Source organism: Symphalangus syndactylus, chromosome 13 (genome assembly GCF_028878055.3).
Source record: "Symphalangus syndactylus isolate Jambi chromosome 13, NHGRI_mSymSyn1-v2.1_pri, whole genome shotgun sequence".
Lineage (NCBI taxonomy): Eukaryota > Metazoa > Chordata > Mammalia > Primates > Hylobatidae > Symphalangus > Symphalangus syndactylus.
In genome coordinates, this window is record NC_072435.2 from 100,445,790 (window position 1) to 100,460,997 (window position 15,208).

Here is a 15,208-nt window from a genome sequence, read left to right on the forward strand (position 1 = left end):
TACTTTACATATACTAAAGTGCTTATAAAGGTCAAGTTATCATAAAATTAGAACACACATTATTCAAAGTAAGAAGCTTTAAACAAATACTTTTTAAAATTCCGAATTCTGGGTAGTTTTGAAAAGCTTTCAAATACTTGTTAGACTGAAAAATTTTAAATGACACTTTCTAAATGAAATAAAATCAGAAAGAAAAAAAGAAGCAAATGAGCCTAAAAAAATAGCATGCTGATGGCATAATTTTTTTTGTACCAAAAATTTAATTTTCTGATAGCTTAACTTCACTCTGCTTTGGTCAATGTTAACTCCATTCAACTGTAGTAATTCTTTATGAAGACAAGAAACTACCCTGACACAATTAAACTACTAAAACAAAATGCTTGAAAATATTTTAGAAGTCAAGTCATAATTTTAATAAGATTCCCTAAATTCTCAGAACCTAGCCAAAAAAGTTAGCTGCATTGTATGATCACCTAATGTGACAATAATCCACTTTAAACTTTGCTGGTGATATAAGGGCAAGAAAATGGCAATTATAAACAAAGTCTTTATGATTATGATTCCACAATAAGCTAATTCTCTAGTGTAAAGTTCATACTAATAAATATAAAGAAAAATAACCCAAATAAAAGTTCTAAAGTAGTTAATTTTTAAAACCTTCTGGCTCTTTAAAATTCTATAGCCATATGCTGTCTTAAGTATAAGGTTATATTTGTATTGCCACAGAAACAGGGAAGAAATTTTTCTTGAAATCTGAAACAAAAAAATTTCAACAGAGGACAACTTTTGAAACCCAGAATTCCTGGAACACTTGTTACTCAAGTGACAAGCCAGTAAATCCCCTGCATGATGTCCAGAAAGGACTTTCCCAATTTAGTTAACTTACAGAAACAAATGAATGTCTAGGCGATTTTCCTGCTCTTTTTGAGGAACTATAATGGAGTATCTAAGGCCAGGAGACAACCTCAGAAAAGCCTGTTCTACACTAAGTTTTATAAATAATGAAATGTAAATATATCTGGAATAAATAAGGCATTTTTTAAGTTTGTAGATACGTTTTTTCTGTTGTTTTCATAACAAACAAGTATCATTTAAATAAAAATAGTCATCTTAAGAAATAAACCATTTAAATGTAAAAGGCTATAGAGTAGACATTTATAAATTCACTTACCCTGCAGAAGAGATGCAATGAAGGCAGTTGCTACACTGCTAGAGCACAGAAGTATGGAATGATCAAGGTAATATTTTCCTTCTGGAATCCAGCCCAATATAATTGCTGCCACAGCTGCTAGAAAACCAACTACTGTTGCCTGAACCTAAAAATTTTTTCATAAATCCAACTGAATTATTCACTTTAAAAACACATTTAAACATTTTGATTATGTAAATATTACTACAAAAAGTCAAAAAAAGTATTGCATGTAATAATTGAGCTACATTACCTTTTACAGTAGTTACTATATTTTGGTTTTAATATTCCCTAAGATGGTGGGTTCTCAAACTGCTCTGATGATCTGGTGACAACAAGTATGGAATAGAGTCCAGGAATCTGTTTTTAACAAGCACCCCAAGTGATGCTGATGGTATAATTAATAGATCACCTAAGAAAATGCCACCTTCAGACTGAGAAGTACCCAATCCACACATCTGAAGTCTGACTCTAGAGGTAATGTTGGCAAGAGATTGGATTTTATAATAGAAAGATAGGAGTTTGACTTCTGGTTCTAGCACTTAATTTCGTAGCAAATTATTTAAACTCATTCATTCAAGGAGTATTTATTTAGATTCTACCATGTATAATGTGCTATGTTTTGTGTTGGGCTACAGCAGTGGTCAACGTAGATTATTCCCTGCCCTCACAGAGCTCTTGGTCAGTGGGAGAGACAAACATTTGAAAATAACCTCACAAATAAGCACAATTGTGATTAGTGCTATGAAAATTTCAGTTCCTAATCAGTAAGACAACAATAACCTCAAACTTTGTGATTTAATTATATAAATATATAAACTGCTTTCCACAGCGCTGACACAAAGCAACAATAAAAAAACCTGCCACTAAGAAATAACACTCACCGCTAACTCAGCCTCAGATTAATAGGATGTCAGAACTAAAAGAAACCCTAAGGGAATCATCTATTGCACTCACTCTTAGCTGAGTTTGTGTCATGGACTCCTTTGACAATCTGGTAAAAACTCTATAGAATAGAGTTCTCTTTCTCTAGGCAAACACAGAGGCACTCAATATTTTGAGTAGAATTTCTTGGTGTTCATGGACTCTCTGAAGCCAATCCATGTGCTGGAATCGAGGGCTCCAAGAAAAAAATTCCTGAAGTAGTCATATAGTAAATCAACAGAAGAGCCATGACTAAAGAGACCATATATCCTGGACTCCAGCCCCATGATCTTGTATTAATATTATAGCTCCTGTGGATGTCATCCACAGATACAGAGCTGAGATTCAAACCAATAAGCACCATGATGAGTGTAGCAGTTAAAATATTTCAGTATTTTCATTCTGGTTAGTAAATAATGTAATTAGGCCTGAAGAGATGTTTGGTACAGGACACGTCCCTCCTGGTGAGGCAACAGTTCCTCATGTGGGACTGGAGACTTTGCTTTATTTCACTATTTATGTATGTATTTGGTCCAGGAGGCCATTCTGTACAATCGTGAAGAAATCTGTGACAGGCGATCTGCCTGGGGCTCCATTTAACAGTGAGAGGAGCACACCCCTGAGCAAGTGGGAGTGTGGGCCTCATCTGTGCTTTCTACCCTTCTCTCTTTCTACCCTCCATGGCCAGCCTCCAGGCAGAGGAGACTTGTGCCAGCCCATCGTACTCCCTTCCCCACACTCATCATCTACTCTTTCACAAGCGTTAGCAGAAGAAGCCCCAGGAAGAAAAAACCCTCTCCCCCAACCATTACCCCCACCGCTCCATCTTCTTTTCTTCTCACTTTTGTCTACTTGTGACTGGGCTTCAACCAATTGCTGCCTCACTGGCTGGTACCAGGTGTGTCCTGAGGGGCCTGGTTGGGGTTCCCTGTTTTTCACACATTCTTGATGGAGTAAGGCACGTAAAGACACAGGCTTTCGGCTATGGCAGCTAGAATCAGTGAATCCCTAGCCATGTCTGACTCCTATCTTGACTGACAGTTGCAGGGAGAGAGGATGATAAAGGAAAAGTGAAGACTAAGAATGAGGGGAAAAACGAAAAGCTGAGATGGAAATTATTAGGATAATTTGACAAATAATTTATACTACAACTCATATTACTTTGTAAGACTTCAGGGTATTTATGAATAAATGGAATATATTTTCAAATTTTATATATTATTTTTATATATTATTTATATATATATATTTAACAACTCTATTGGTTGTTAAATGTTTTGATTATTACTCCTGCATAGATTTCTACAATTTCAGGCTGAAAAAGATCTTAGACCTCTCTAATACAATAATGGTATTTAAAAGACGAAAGAGACTTTCACCACTGTTATTTAACATACTACTAGAAGTCCTAGCTAAAGCAATCAGATAAGAGAAAGAAATGAAGGGCATCTAAATTGGGAAGAAAGAAGTAAAATTATCCTTATTTGCAGATGATATAATCTTATATTTGGAAAAACCTAAAGACTCCACCAAAAAACTATCAGAACTGATAAATTCAGTAAAATTGTAGAATACAAAATCAACACACAAGAAGCAGTAGCATTTCTATATGCCAACAGTGAATACTCTGAAAAAGAAATCAAGAAAGTAATCCCATTTACAATAGCTACAAGTAAAATAAGATAGACCTAGAAATAACCAAAGACATGAAAGATCTCTATAATAAAAACTATAAAACAGGCCGGGCATGGTGGCTCACACCTGTAATCCCAGCACTTTGGGAGGCTGAGGCGGGTGGATCACCTGCAGTCAGGAGTTCGAGACCAGCCTGGCTAACATGATGAAACCCCATCTCTACTAAAAATGAAAAATTAGCTGGGCATGGTGGCGCACCCCGGTAATCCCAGCTGAGGTGGGAGAATTGCTTGAACTCAGGAGGTGGAGGCTGTAGTGAGCCAAGATCACGCCATTGCACTCCAGCCTGGCAGCCTGGGCAACAGAACAAGACCTCGTCTCAAAAAAAAAAAAAAAAAAACTATAAAATATTGATGCAAGAAATTGAAGAGGACACCAAAAAGTGTAAAGATATTCTATGTTCATGGATTAGAAAAATCAATATTGTTAAAATGTCCATATAACCCAAAGCAATCTACAGATTCAATGTAATCCCTATCAAAATGCCAATGACATTCTTCACAGAAATAGAAAAAAAAACTTAACATTTATGTGGGATCACAAAAAGACTCAGAATAGTCAAAACTATCCTAAGCAAAAAGAACAAAACTGGAGGAATCACATTACCTCACTTCAAATTATACTACAGAGATATAGTAACCAAAAGACAGTACTGGCATAAAAACAGACACAAACCAACGGAAGAGAATAGAGAAACCAGAAACAAATCCATATATCTACAGTGAACTCATTTTTGCCAAAAGTGCCAAGAACATACACTGAGGAAAAGAAAGTCTCTTTAACAAGTGGTGCTAAGAAAATTGGACATCCACATGCAGAAGAAATGAGACCCCTATCTCTCACCATCTACAAAAATCAAATCAAAATGGATTAAAGACTTGAATCTAAGACCTCAAACTATAAAACTACTATACAAAAACATCAGGGGCACTCTCCAGGACATTGGTATGGGCAAAAATTTATTGAGTAATATCCCACAAGCACAGGCAACCAAAACAAAAATGAACAAATGGGATAATATCAAGTTTAAAACTTTCTGCACAGCAAAGGAAACAATCAACAAAGTAAAGAGACAACCCACAGAATGGGAGAAAATATTTGCAAACTACCCATCTGGCAAACGATTCATAACCAGAATATATAAGGAGCTTAAACAAATATATAGGAAAAAAAATCTAATAATCTGATTTTAAAACAGGCAAAAGATCTGAATAGGCATTTCTCAAAAGACATACAAATGGCAGTCAGTCATATGAAAAGGTGCTCAACATCACTGATCATCAGAGAAATGCAAATCAAAACTACAATGAGATATCATCTCACCCCAGTTAAAATGGCTTTTATCCAAAGGACAGGCAGTAACCAATGCTGGTGAGGATGTGGAGAAAAGGGAACCCTCGTACACTGTTGGTGGGAATGTAAATTAGTACAAGCACTATGGGGAACAGTTTGGAGGTTCCTCAAAAAACTAAAAATACAGCTACCATATGATCCAACAATCCTACTGCTAAGTAGGTAATCCCAAATAAAGGAAATCAGTATGTTGAAGAGATATCTGCACTTCTACGTTTGTTGCAGCACTATTCACAATGGCCAAGATTTGGAAGCAACTAAGTGTCTATCAGATGAATGGATAAAGAAAATGTGATACTTATACAAAATGGAGCACTATTCAGCCATAAAAAAGAATATCTGTCATTTGCAACAACATAGATGGAACTGGAGGTCATTATGCTATGTGAAATGAGCAGAAAAACAAACATTGGATGTTCTCACTTATTTATGGGATGTAAAAATCAAAACAATTGAATTCATGGAGACAGAAAGTAGAAGGATGGTTGCTAGAGGCTGGGAAGGGTAGTAGGAGGATATGGGGGAGGTAGGGATGGTTAATGAGTACAAAAAAATAGAATGAATGAGACCTAGTATTTGATAGCGTAACAGGGTGACTTCAGTCAATAATGTAATTGTACATTAAAAAATAACTACAAGAGTATAATTGGATTGTTGTAACACAAAGGATAAATGCTGGGGGGATGGATATACCATTTTAGATGATGTGATTGTTATGCATTGCAGCCTGTATCAAAACAGCTCATAAATATATACACCTACTATGTATCCACAAAAATTAAAAATTGAAAGAAAAGACCAGCCTGGACAACATGGCGAAACCCCGTCTCTACAAAAAGTACAAAAATTAACCAGGCATGGTGGCGCATACCTGTAGTCCCAGCTACTCGGGCACTAAGGTGAGAGAATCACTTGAGCCCAGGAGGTCAATGCTGCAGTGAGCCATGATTGCACTACTGCACTCCAGCCTGGGCAACAGAGCAAGACCCTGTCTCAAAAAAATAAATAAATCAAGGAAAAATTTATTTCAAAGAAAAAAATAAATAAAAGAGAAAAGTGAAGCCCAGAAAAGTTAAATAGATTAACAAAGGTTATAAACTGTCTAATGTTAAAGCTGAGGTCAGATCTCAGATTTTCTTATTTCCACATCTGTGATCTTACAAGCAGTTGTACACGTATTCAAAAAAATGTGCTTTATTTATTTGTCCTTGAATTACATTACATGAAATTCTGTTCCTGCAACCAGGTTCTCAACATTATGTCCTAGCTGAACTAATATCAAAATTAGTGTGCATTCCCTAAGCTCACACTAGCTAGAGAATTACTAGGGGTAGTTGCAGTCTTCAGTCTTAGGGATAGGAGAGGGTGAAGGAAGAAGAAAAAGAGATACTCACCTAAGATTAGAAAAAGCTGTAGATTATACACGATCTACAGTTCACAATTCAGTGTACATGTAATTGGTAAACTACTGTATTGTTTATATTAATACTAGTAACATTAACAAATTAAGGAAAACAAATATCTGACCATAATATATAGAAAAGAGCTCACTTTATCTTTAAATATCAAAGTAAAAAATAGCACTTAATGAAGTGTTAAATATTTACTAAACAGATATATTAATGCAAATTCTGGCTCTATCACACACTTATGATAGAAAATATTTCGTATATTTTTCCATATTTTGTATATATTTTTCATATTTGTAAAAATTAGTTTCTAAACAAAGAATAGCTTTAAGAGGTCATGGGTATCCATTTATTCCATCACTTTTTCAAGGTACTAAATTATTGTTTTGGTGTTTCTGAAAACAATTAAAGGGTAGACTCATAGTACTAAAATTTACACCAATCTTATAGATAACACTTAAAATTTGTACACCCAAGATCTGTAAACAAATATATGTACCACTTACCTGCTTTAAAGCCAAGTTGCCAATTATTAGGTTCCACTTTTCAATGGGTGAATCCATCTTCCCAATATTTACCTGTTAAAGTGGATATTTTCATGTATCACTGAAGAAAATCTACATGCTCTCTGCTGTGTTCAAACAGCACATGAAATCTTAAAGCCCAAAATAATTCTTCAATAAATCCAATGAGTTCATATTGTACTTTGAAAATAATTCTGAATTCACTACCAGTCTTTCAGCTAACACCAGGCTTGCCTAACATGCTTAGAGAAAAAAAAATTTTTTTTTACTTACCTGTCTTACAAGAACTAGTGGACCTGTTAATATTACCCACTTACTCACTGATGTTATCTTACAACTAGCATCATCAGACATTATGTTAGCATGCCAAATTTTGTGTATTGAGGTCCAAGGTAAATAATTACATAATTTTGATCCACTAGCAGTTAATTCCACATTATAAAACTAATGTAACTTAAAGAATTATTGACCCCAAAACAAGATATAATCATTCACATGTATACAATTTATATTTGAGTCATGACTAAAACTGTTAGCGGGGGTGGAGCCAAGATGGCCGAATAGGAACAGCTCCGGTCTCCAGCTCCCAGCCCCAGCGACACAGAACACAGAAGACGGGTGATTTCTGCATTTCTGCTTGAGGTACCGGTTTCATCTCACTAGGGAGTGCCTAACAGTGGGTGCAGGACAGTCGGTGAAGCGCACTGTGCGCGAGCCAAAGCAGGGCGAGGCATTGCCTCACTCGGGAAGCGCAAGGGGTCAGGGAGTTCCCTTTCCTAGTCAAAGAAAGGGGAAACAGACAGCACCTGGAATATCGGATCAGTCCCATCCTAATACTGCGCTTTTCCAACGGGCCTGGAAAACGGCACACTAGGAGATGGTGTCCCGCACCTGGCTCGGAGGGTCCTATGCCCACGGAGTCTCGCTGATTGCTAGCACAGCAGTCTGAGATCAAGCTGCAAGGCGGCAGCGAGGCTGGGGGAGGGGCGCCCGCCATTGCCCAGGCTTGCTTAGGTAAACAAAGCAGCCAGGAAGCTCGAACTGGGTGGAGCCCACCACAGCTCAAGGAGGCCTGCCTGCCTCTGTAGGCTCCACCTCTGGGGGCAGGGCACAGACAAACAAAAACTCAGCAAGAACCTCCACAGACTTAAATGTCCCTGTCTGACTGACAGCTTTAAAGAGAGTAGTGGTTCTCCCAGCATGCAGCTGGAGATCTGAGAACGGACAGACTGCCTCCTAAAGTGGGTCCCTCACCCCTGAGCAGCCTAACCGGGAGGCACCCCCCCAGTAGGGACAGACTGACACCTCATTCAACCGGGTACTCCTCTGAGACAAAACTTTCAGAGGAACTATCAGACAGCTGAATTTGTGGTCTCACGAAAATCTGCTGTTCTGCAGCCACCGCTGCTGACACCCAGCCAAAGAGGGTCTAGAGTGGACCTCTAGTAAACTCCAACAGACCTGCAGCTGAGGGTCCTGTCTGGTAGAAGGAAAACTAACAAACAGAAAGGACATCCACACCAAAAACCCATCTGTACATCACCATCATCAAAGACAAAAAGTAGATAAAACCACAAAGATGGGGAAAAAACAGAGCAAAAAAACTGGAAACTCTAAAAAACAGAGCACCTCTCCTCCTCCAAAGGAACGCAGTTCCTCACCAGCAACGGAACAAAGCTGGATGGAGGATGACTTTGATGAGTTGAGAGAAGAAGCCTTCAGACGATCAAACTACTCTGAGCTACGAGAGGAAATTCAAAACAACAGCAAAGAAGTTAAAAACTTTGAAAAAAAAATTAGAAGAATGGATAACTAGAATAACCAATGGAGAGAAGGGCTTAAAGGAGCTGATGGAGCTGAAAGCCAAGTTTCGAGAACTACGCAAAGATTGCAGTAGCCTCAGTAGCAGATGCGATCAACTGGAAGAAAGGGTATCGCTGATGGAAGATGAAATGAATGAAATGAAGAGAGAAGGGAAGTTTAGAGAAAAAAGAATAAAAAGAAATGAACAAAGCCTCCAAGAAATTTGGGACTATGTGAAAAGACCAAACCTACGTCTGATTGGTGTACCTGAAAATGATGGGGAGAATGGAACCAAGTTGGAAAACACTCTGCAAGATATTATCCAGGAGAACTTCCCCAATCTAGCAAGGCAGGCCAGCATTCAGATTCAGGAAATACAGAGAACTCCACAAAGATACTCCTCGAGAAGGGCAACTCCAAGACACATAATTGTCAGATTCACCAAAGTTGAAATGAAGGAAAAAATGTTAAGGGCAGCCAGAGAGAAAGGTCGGGTTACCCACAAAGGGAAGCCCATCAGACTAACAGCTGATCTCTCAGCAGAAACTCTACAAGCCAGAAGAGAGTGGGGGCCCATATTCAACATTCTTAAAGAAAAGAATTTTCAACCCAGAATTTCCTATCCCGCCAAACTAAGCTTCATAAGTGAAGGAGAAATAAAATACTTTACAGACAAGCAAACGCTGAGTGATTTTGTCACCACCAGGCCTGCCCTAAAAGAGCTCCTGAAGGAAGCACTAAACATGGAAAGGAACAACCGGTACCAGCCACTGCAAAAACATGCCAAATTGTAAAGACCATCGAGGCTAGGAAGAAACTATAGCAACTAACGAGCAAAATAACCAACTAACATCATAATGACAGGATCAGATTCACACATAACAATATTAACGTTAAATGTAAATGGGCTAAATGCTCCAATCAAAAGACACAGACTGGCAAACTGGATAAGGAGTCAGGACCCATCAGTGTGCTGTATTCAGGAAACCCATCTCACGTGCAGAGACACACATAGACTCAAAATAAAGGGATGGAGGAAGATCTATCAAGCAACTGGAAAACAAAAAAAGGCAGGGTTGCAATCCTAGTCTCTGATAAAATAGACTTTAAACCAACAAAGATCAAAAGAGACAAAGAAGGCCATTACATAATGGTAAAGGGATCAATTCAACAAGAAGAGCTAACTATCCTAAATATATATGCACCCAACACAGGAGCACCCAGATTCATAAAGCAAGTCCTGAGTGACCTACAAAGGGACTTAAACTCCCACACAATAATAATGGGAGATTTTAACACCCCACTGTCAGCATTAGACAGATCAACGAGACAGAAAGTTAAAAAGGATATCCAGGAATTGAACTCAGCTCTACATAAAGTGGACCTAATAGACATCTACAGAACTCTCCACCCCAAGTCAACAGAATATACATTTTTTTCAGCACCACACCACACCTATTCCAAACTTGACCACATAGTTGGAAGTAAAGCTCTCCTCAGCAAATGTAAAAGAACAGAAATTATAACAAACTGTCTCTCAGACCACAGTGCAATCAAACTAGAACTCAGGATTAAGAAACTCACTCAAAACCGCTCAACTACACGGAAACTGAACAACCTGCTCCTGAATGACTATTGGGTACATACTGAAATGAAGGCAGAAATAAAGATGTTCTTTGAAACCAATGACAACAAAGACACAACATACCAGAATCTCTGGGACACATTCAAAGCAGTGTGTAGAGGGAAATTTATAGCACTAAATGCCCACAAGAGAAAGCAGGAAAGATCCAAAATTGACACCCTAACATCACAATTAGAAGAACTAGAAAAGCAAGAGCAAACACATTCAAAAGCTAGCAGAAGGCTAGAAATAACTAAAATCAGAGCAGAACTGAAGGAAATAGAGACACAAAAAACCCTTCAAAAAATTAATGAATCCAGGAGCTGGTTTTTTGAAAAGATCAACAAAATTGATGGACCGCTAGCAAGACTAATAAAGAAGAAAAGAGAGAAGAATCAAATAGATGCAATAAAAAACGAAAAAGGGGATATCACCACCGATCCCACAGAAATACAATCTACCATCAGAGAATACTACAAACACCTCTATGCAAATAAACTAGAAAATCTAGAAGAAATGGATAAATTCCTTGACAAATACACCCTCCCAAGACTAAACCAGGAAGAAGTTGAATCTCTGAATAGACCAATAACAGGTTCTGAAATTGTGGCAATAATCAATAGCTTACCAACCAAAAAGAGTCCAGGACCTGATGGATTCACAGCTGAATTCTACCAGAGGTACAAGGAGGAACTGGTACCATTCCTTCTGAAACTATTCCAATCGATAGAAAAAGAGGGAATCCTCCCTAACACATTTTATGAAGCCAGCATCGTCCTGATACCAAAACTTGGCAGAGACATAACCAAAAAAGAGAATTTCAGACCAATATCCTTGATGAACATTGATGCAAAAATCCTCAATAAAATACTGGCAAACCGAATCCAGCAGCACATCAAAAAGCTTATCCACCATGATCAAGTGGGCTTCATCCCTGGGATGCAAGGCTGGTTCAACATACGCAAATCAATAAATGTAATCCAGCATATAAACAGAACCAAAGACAAAAACCACATGATTATCTCAATAGATGCAGAAAAGGCCTTTGACAAAATTCAACAACCCTTCATGCTAAAAACTCTCAATAAATTAGGTATTGATGGGACGTATCTCAAAATAATAAGAGCTATCTACAACAAACCCACAGCCAATATCATACTGAATGGGCAAAAACTGGAAGCATTCCCTCTGAAAACTGGCACAAGACAAGGATGCCCTCTCTCACCGCTCCTATTCAACATAGTGCTGGAAGTTCTGGCCAGAGCAATCAGGCAGGAGAAGGAAATAAAGGGTATTCAATTAGGAAAAGAGGAAGTCAAATTGTCCCTGTTTGCAGATGACATGATTGTATATCTAGAAAACCCCATTGTCTCAGCCCCAAATCTCCTTAAGCTGATTAGCAACTTCAGCAAAGTCTCAGGATACAAAATTAATGTACAAAAATCACAAGCATTCTTGTACACCAATAACAGACAAACAGAGAGCCAAATCATGAGTGAACTCCCATTCACAATTGCTTCAAAGAGAATAAAATACCTAGGAATCCAACTTACAAGGGATGTGAAGGACCTCTTCAAGGAGAACTACAAACCACTGCTCAATGAAATAAAAGAGGATACAAACAAATGGAAGAACATTCCATGCTCATGGGTTGGAAGAATCAATATCGTGAAAATGGCCATACTGCCCAAGGTAATTTATAGATTCAATGCCATCCCCATCAAGCTACCAATGACTTTCTTCACAGAATTGGAAAAAACTACTTTAAAGTTCATATGGAACCAAAAAAGAGCCCGCATCGCCAAGTCAATCCTAAGCCAAAAGAACAAAGCTGGAGGCATCATGCTACCCGACTTCAAACTATACTACAAGGCTACAGTAACCAAAACAGCATGGTACTGGTACCACAACAGAGACATAGATCAATGGAACAGAACAGAGCCCTCAGAAATGATGCCGCATATCTACAACTATCTGATCTTTGACAAACCTGACAAAAACAAGAAATGGGGAAAGGATTCCCTATTTAATAAATGGTGCTGGGAAAACTGGCTAGCCATATGTAGAAAGCTGCAACTGGATCCCTTCCTTATACCTTATACAAAAATTAATTCAAGATGGATTAAAGACTTATATGTTAGACCTAAAACCATTAAAATCCTACAAGAAAACCTAGGCAATACCATTCAGGACATAGGCGTGGGCAAGGACTTCATGTCTAAAACACCAAAAGCAATGGCAACAAAAGCCAAAATCGACAAATGGGATCTCATTAAACTAAAGAGCTTCTGCACAGCAAAAGAAACTATCATCAGAGTGAACAGGCAACCTACAGAATGGGAGAAAATTTTTGCAACCTACTCATCTGACAAAGGGCTAATATCCAGAATCTACAATGAACTCAAACAAATTTACAAGAAAAAAACAAACAACCCCATCAAAAAGTGGGCAGAGGACATGAACAGACACTTCTCAAAAGAAGACATTTATGCAGCCAAAAAACACATGAAGAAATGCTCACCATCAGTGGCCATCAGAGAAATGCAAATCAAAACCACAGTGAGACACCATCTCACACCAGTTAGAATGGCCATCATTAAAAAATCAGGAAACAACAGGTGCTGGAGAGGATGTGGAGAAATAGGAACACTTTTACACTGTTGGTGGGACTGTAAACTAGTTCAACCATTGTGGAAGTCAGTGTAGCGATTCCTCAGGGATCTCGAACTAGAAATATCATTTGACCCAGCCATCCCATTACTGGGTATATACCCAAACGACTATAAATCATGCTGCTATAAAGACACATGCACACGTATGTTTATTGCGGCACTATTCACAATAGCAAAGAGTTGGAACCAACCCAAATGTCCAACAACGATAGACTGGATTAAGAAAATGTGGCACATATACACCATGGAATACTATGCAGCCATAAAAAATGATGAGTTCGTGTCCTTTGTAGGGACATGGATGAAACTGGAAAACATCATTCTCAGTAAACTATCGCAAGGACAAAAAACCAAACACCGCATGTTCTCACTGATAGGTGGGAATTGAACAATGAGAACTCATGGACACAGGAAGGGGAACATCACACTCCGGGGACTGTTGTGGGGTGGGGGAGGGGGGAGGGACAGCATTAGGAGATACACCTAATGCTAAATGACGAGTTAATGGGTGCAGGAAATCAACATGGCACATGGATACATATGTAACAAACCTGCACATTGTGCACATGTACCCTAAAACCCTAAAGTATAATAGAAAATAAAAATAAAAAAAAAATAAGACTGTTAGCAATAAAATTCATTGTTTACAAATGAATTTTGATGATGTACCGCAACTATTAAATTTTACACATCTTTCTGCTAAATGGAAGAACACTCTCCAAAATAATATTATCACTCACATACTCAATTGCTCTGTGAGCTAATTCATATTTCTCAACCACTTAGGATTCAAAAAGTGTATTTCCAAATCTGCCAAGTTTTTCTAACATAGTTGTTTGGAAAGCAATGAACAATCATTTAGTAAAAATACTGAGTTGCATTTCAATTACTCATCATCTGCTTTGTCATGAAAGACTTTCTTTCAAATGATCTATAGATAAGTGGATAAAGAGGAAGGTAAGTAAGGGTTGTTATTCATGGGTAATTTTAAAGAGGTACAGTCTAGAATTTAGGTCACTGGCTTTAGACAAGCAGGTTAAGTGCTATATAAACATTTCCTCTATCAATCTGGAAAACAGATTCTATTCTGTAATCTCACTGTGGACTTTAGTCTCAAAGCATCCAGCAAATGCAAATATTGAGATTTCTCAGTATTTCAGAATAATTATTAATGCAGTCTTTATTTACATATTTCTTTACTAAGCCTGGGAATCTAAATCATTGGTGAAATTCATGTTTGTAGTTCTAACAACCTGGGGCTTTGCTCAAGTGAGTAATAAGGTACAAGCAATGTTTACAGAGTGAACCTACCTCAGGTTTAGAGTTCAAGAAATAGGAATGAGTGAAATTAGTGTTATTTTTTAATAACTCTTAGAAAGATGTCTATATCTATAGGAAGCAATCTAAAATGATTCAGTGAAAAAGTATAAGACATCAAGACTCCAGGGTTGCTTAATAACCAGTGGAAACATACATACATTCGGGTCTAGGAAAAGATCAAGAAAGGTAGGAGTTACAGAATGAGTGAGTGCTATGAATTGGGTTTGCAACTGTGCCACATTAATTTGTCATTATCACCACTAGTCCCTTCTAAGGCTTGGAGCTACATTCCCCAAAATCCCCTCCCCTATAGCTTCAGGTGACAGTCTACCAGTGAGAAGAACTTGCCTAAGATTTGAAAGTCACCAGTGAAGCAAAGACTATTATTTTTGGAAGGTGATCAGACACACAGGTGTCCAGATTTCCTCGCTGTAATGCACGCATGGCTTTCTTTCCTGCTCCAGGGCTTCAGGCGGCTTCTCTGAGTTTCCTACCACAGATCTTCATTTCTCCAACTTCTCCTACAGTCATGTAACCCCAAATTTCTCTATTAAATTCCCTATTGATTCAATACATACCATGGCTCTGTTTTCCTGACCAAACCCAGAGTGACACTTTTCTTTTCTTTTTTTTTTTTTTTTGAGATAGTCTTACTCCATCACCCAGGCTGGAGTACAGTGGCATGATCTTGGCTA

At 38.0% G+C, this 15,208-nt stretch overlaps 1 protein-coding gene across 9 annotated transcripts in view; it reads right to left on the minus strand.

Moving 5' to 3' along the window:
* The window catches only part of SLC41A2 (solute carrier family 41 member 2), a 160,241-nt gene that overhangs the window by 86,889 nt on the left and 58,144 nt on the right, over window positions 1-15,208 (minus strand). For all 9 annotated transcript variants that reach the window (XM_063615192.1, XM_055235468.2, XM_055235469.2 and 6 more), the window contains 2 exons: window positions 7,077-7,148; window positions 1,172-1,316 (listed from right to left, as the gene is read on the minus strand). In XM_063615192.1, coding sequence (XP_063471262.1) covers window positions 1,172-1,316; window positions 7,077-7,148 — 217 coding nt within the window. The remainder of the gene's footprint in view (window positions 1-1,171; window positions 1,317-7,076; window positions 7,149-15,208) is intronic.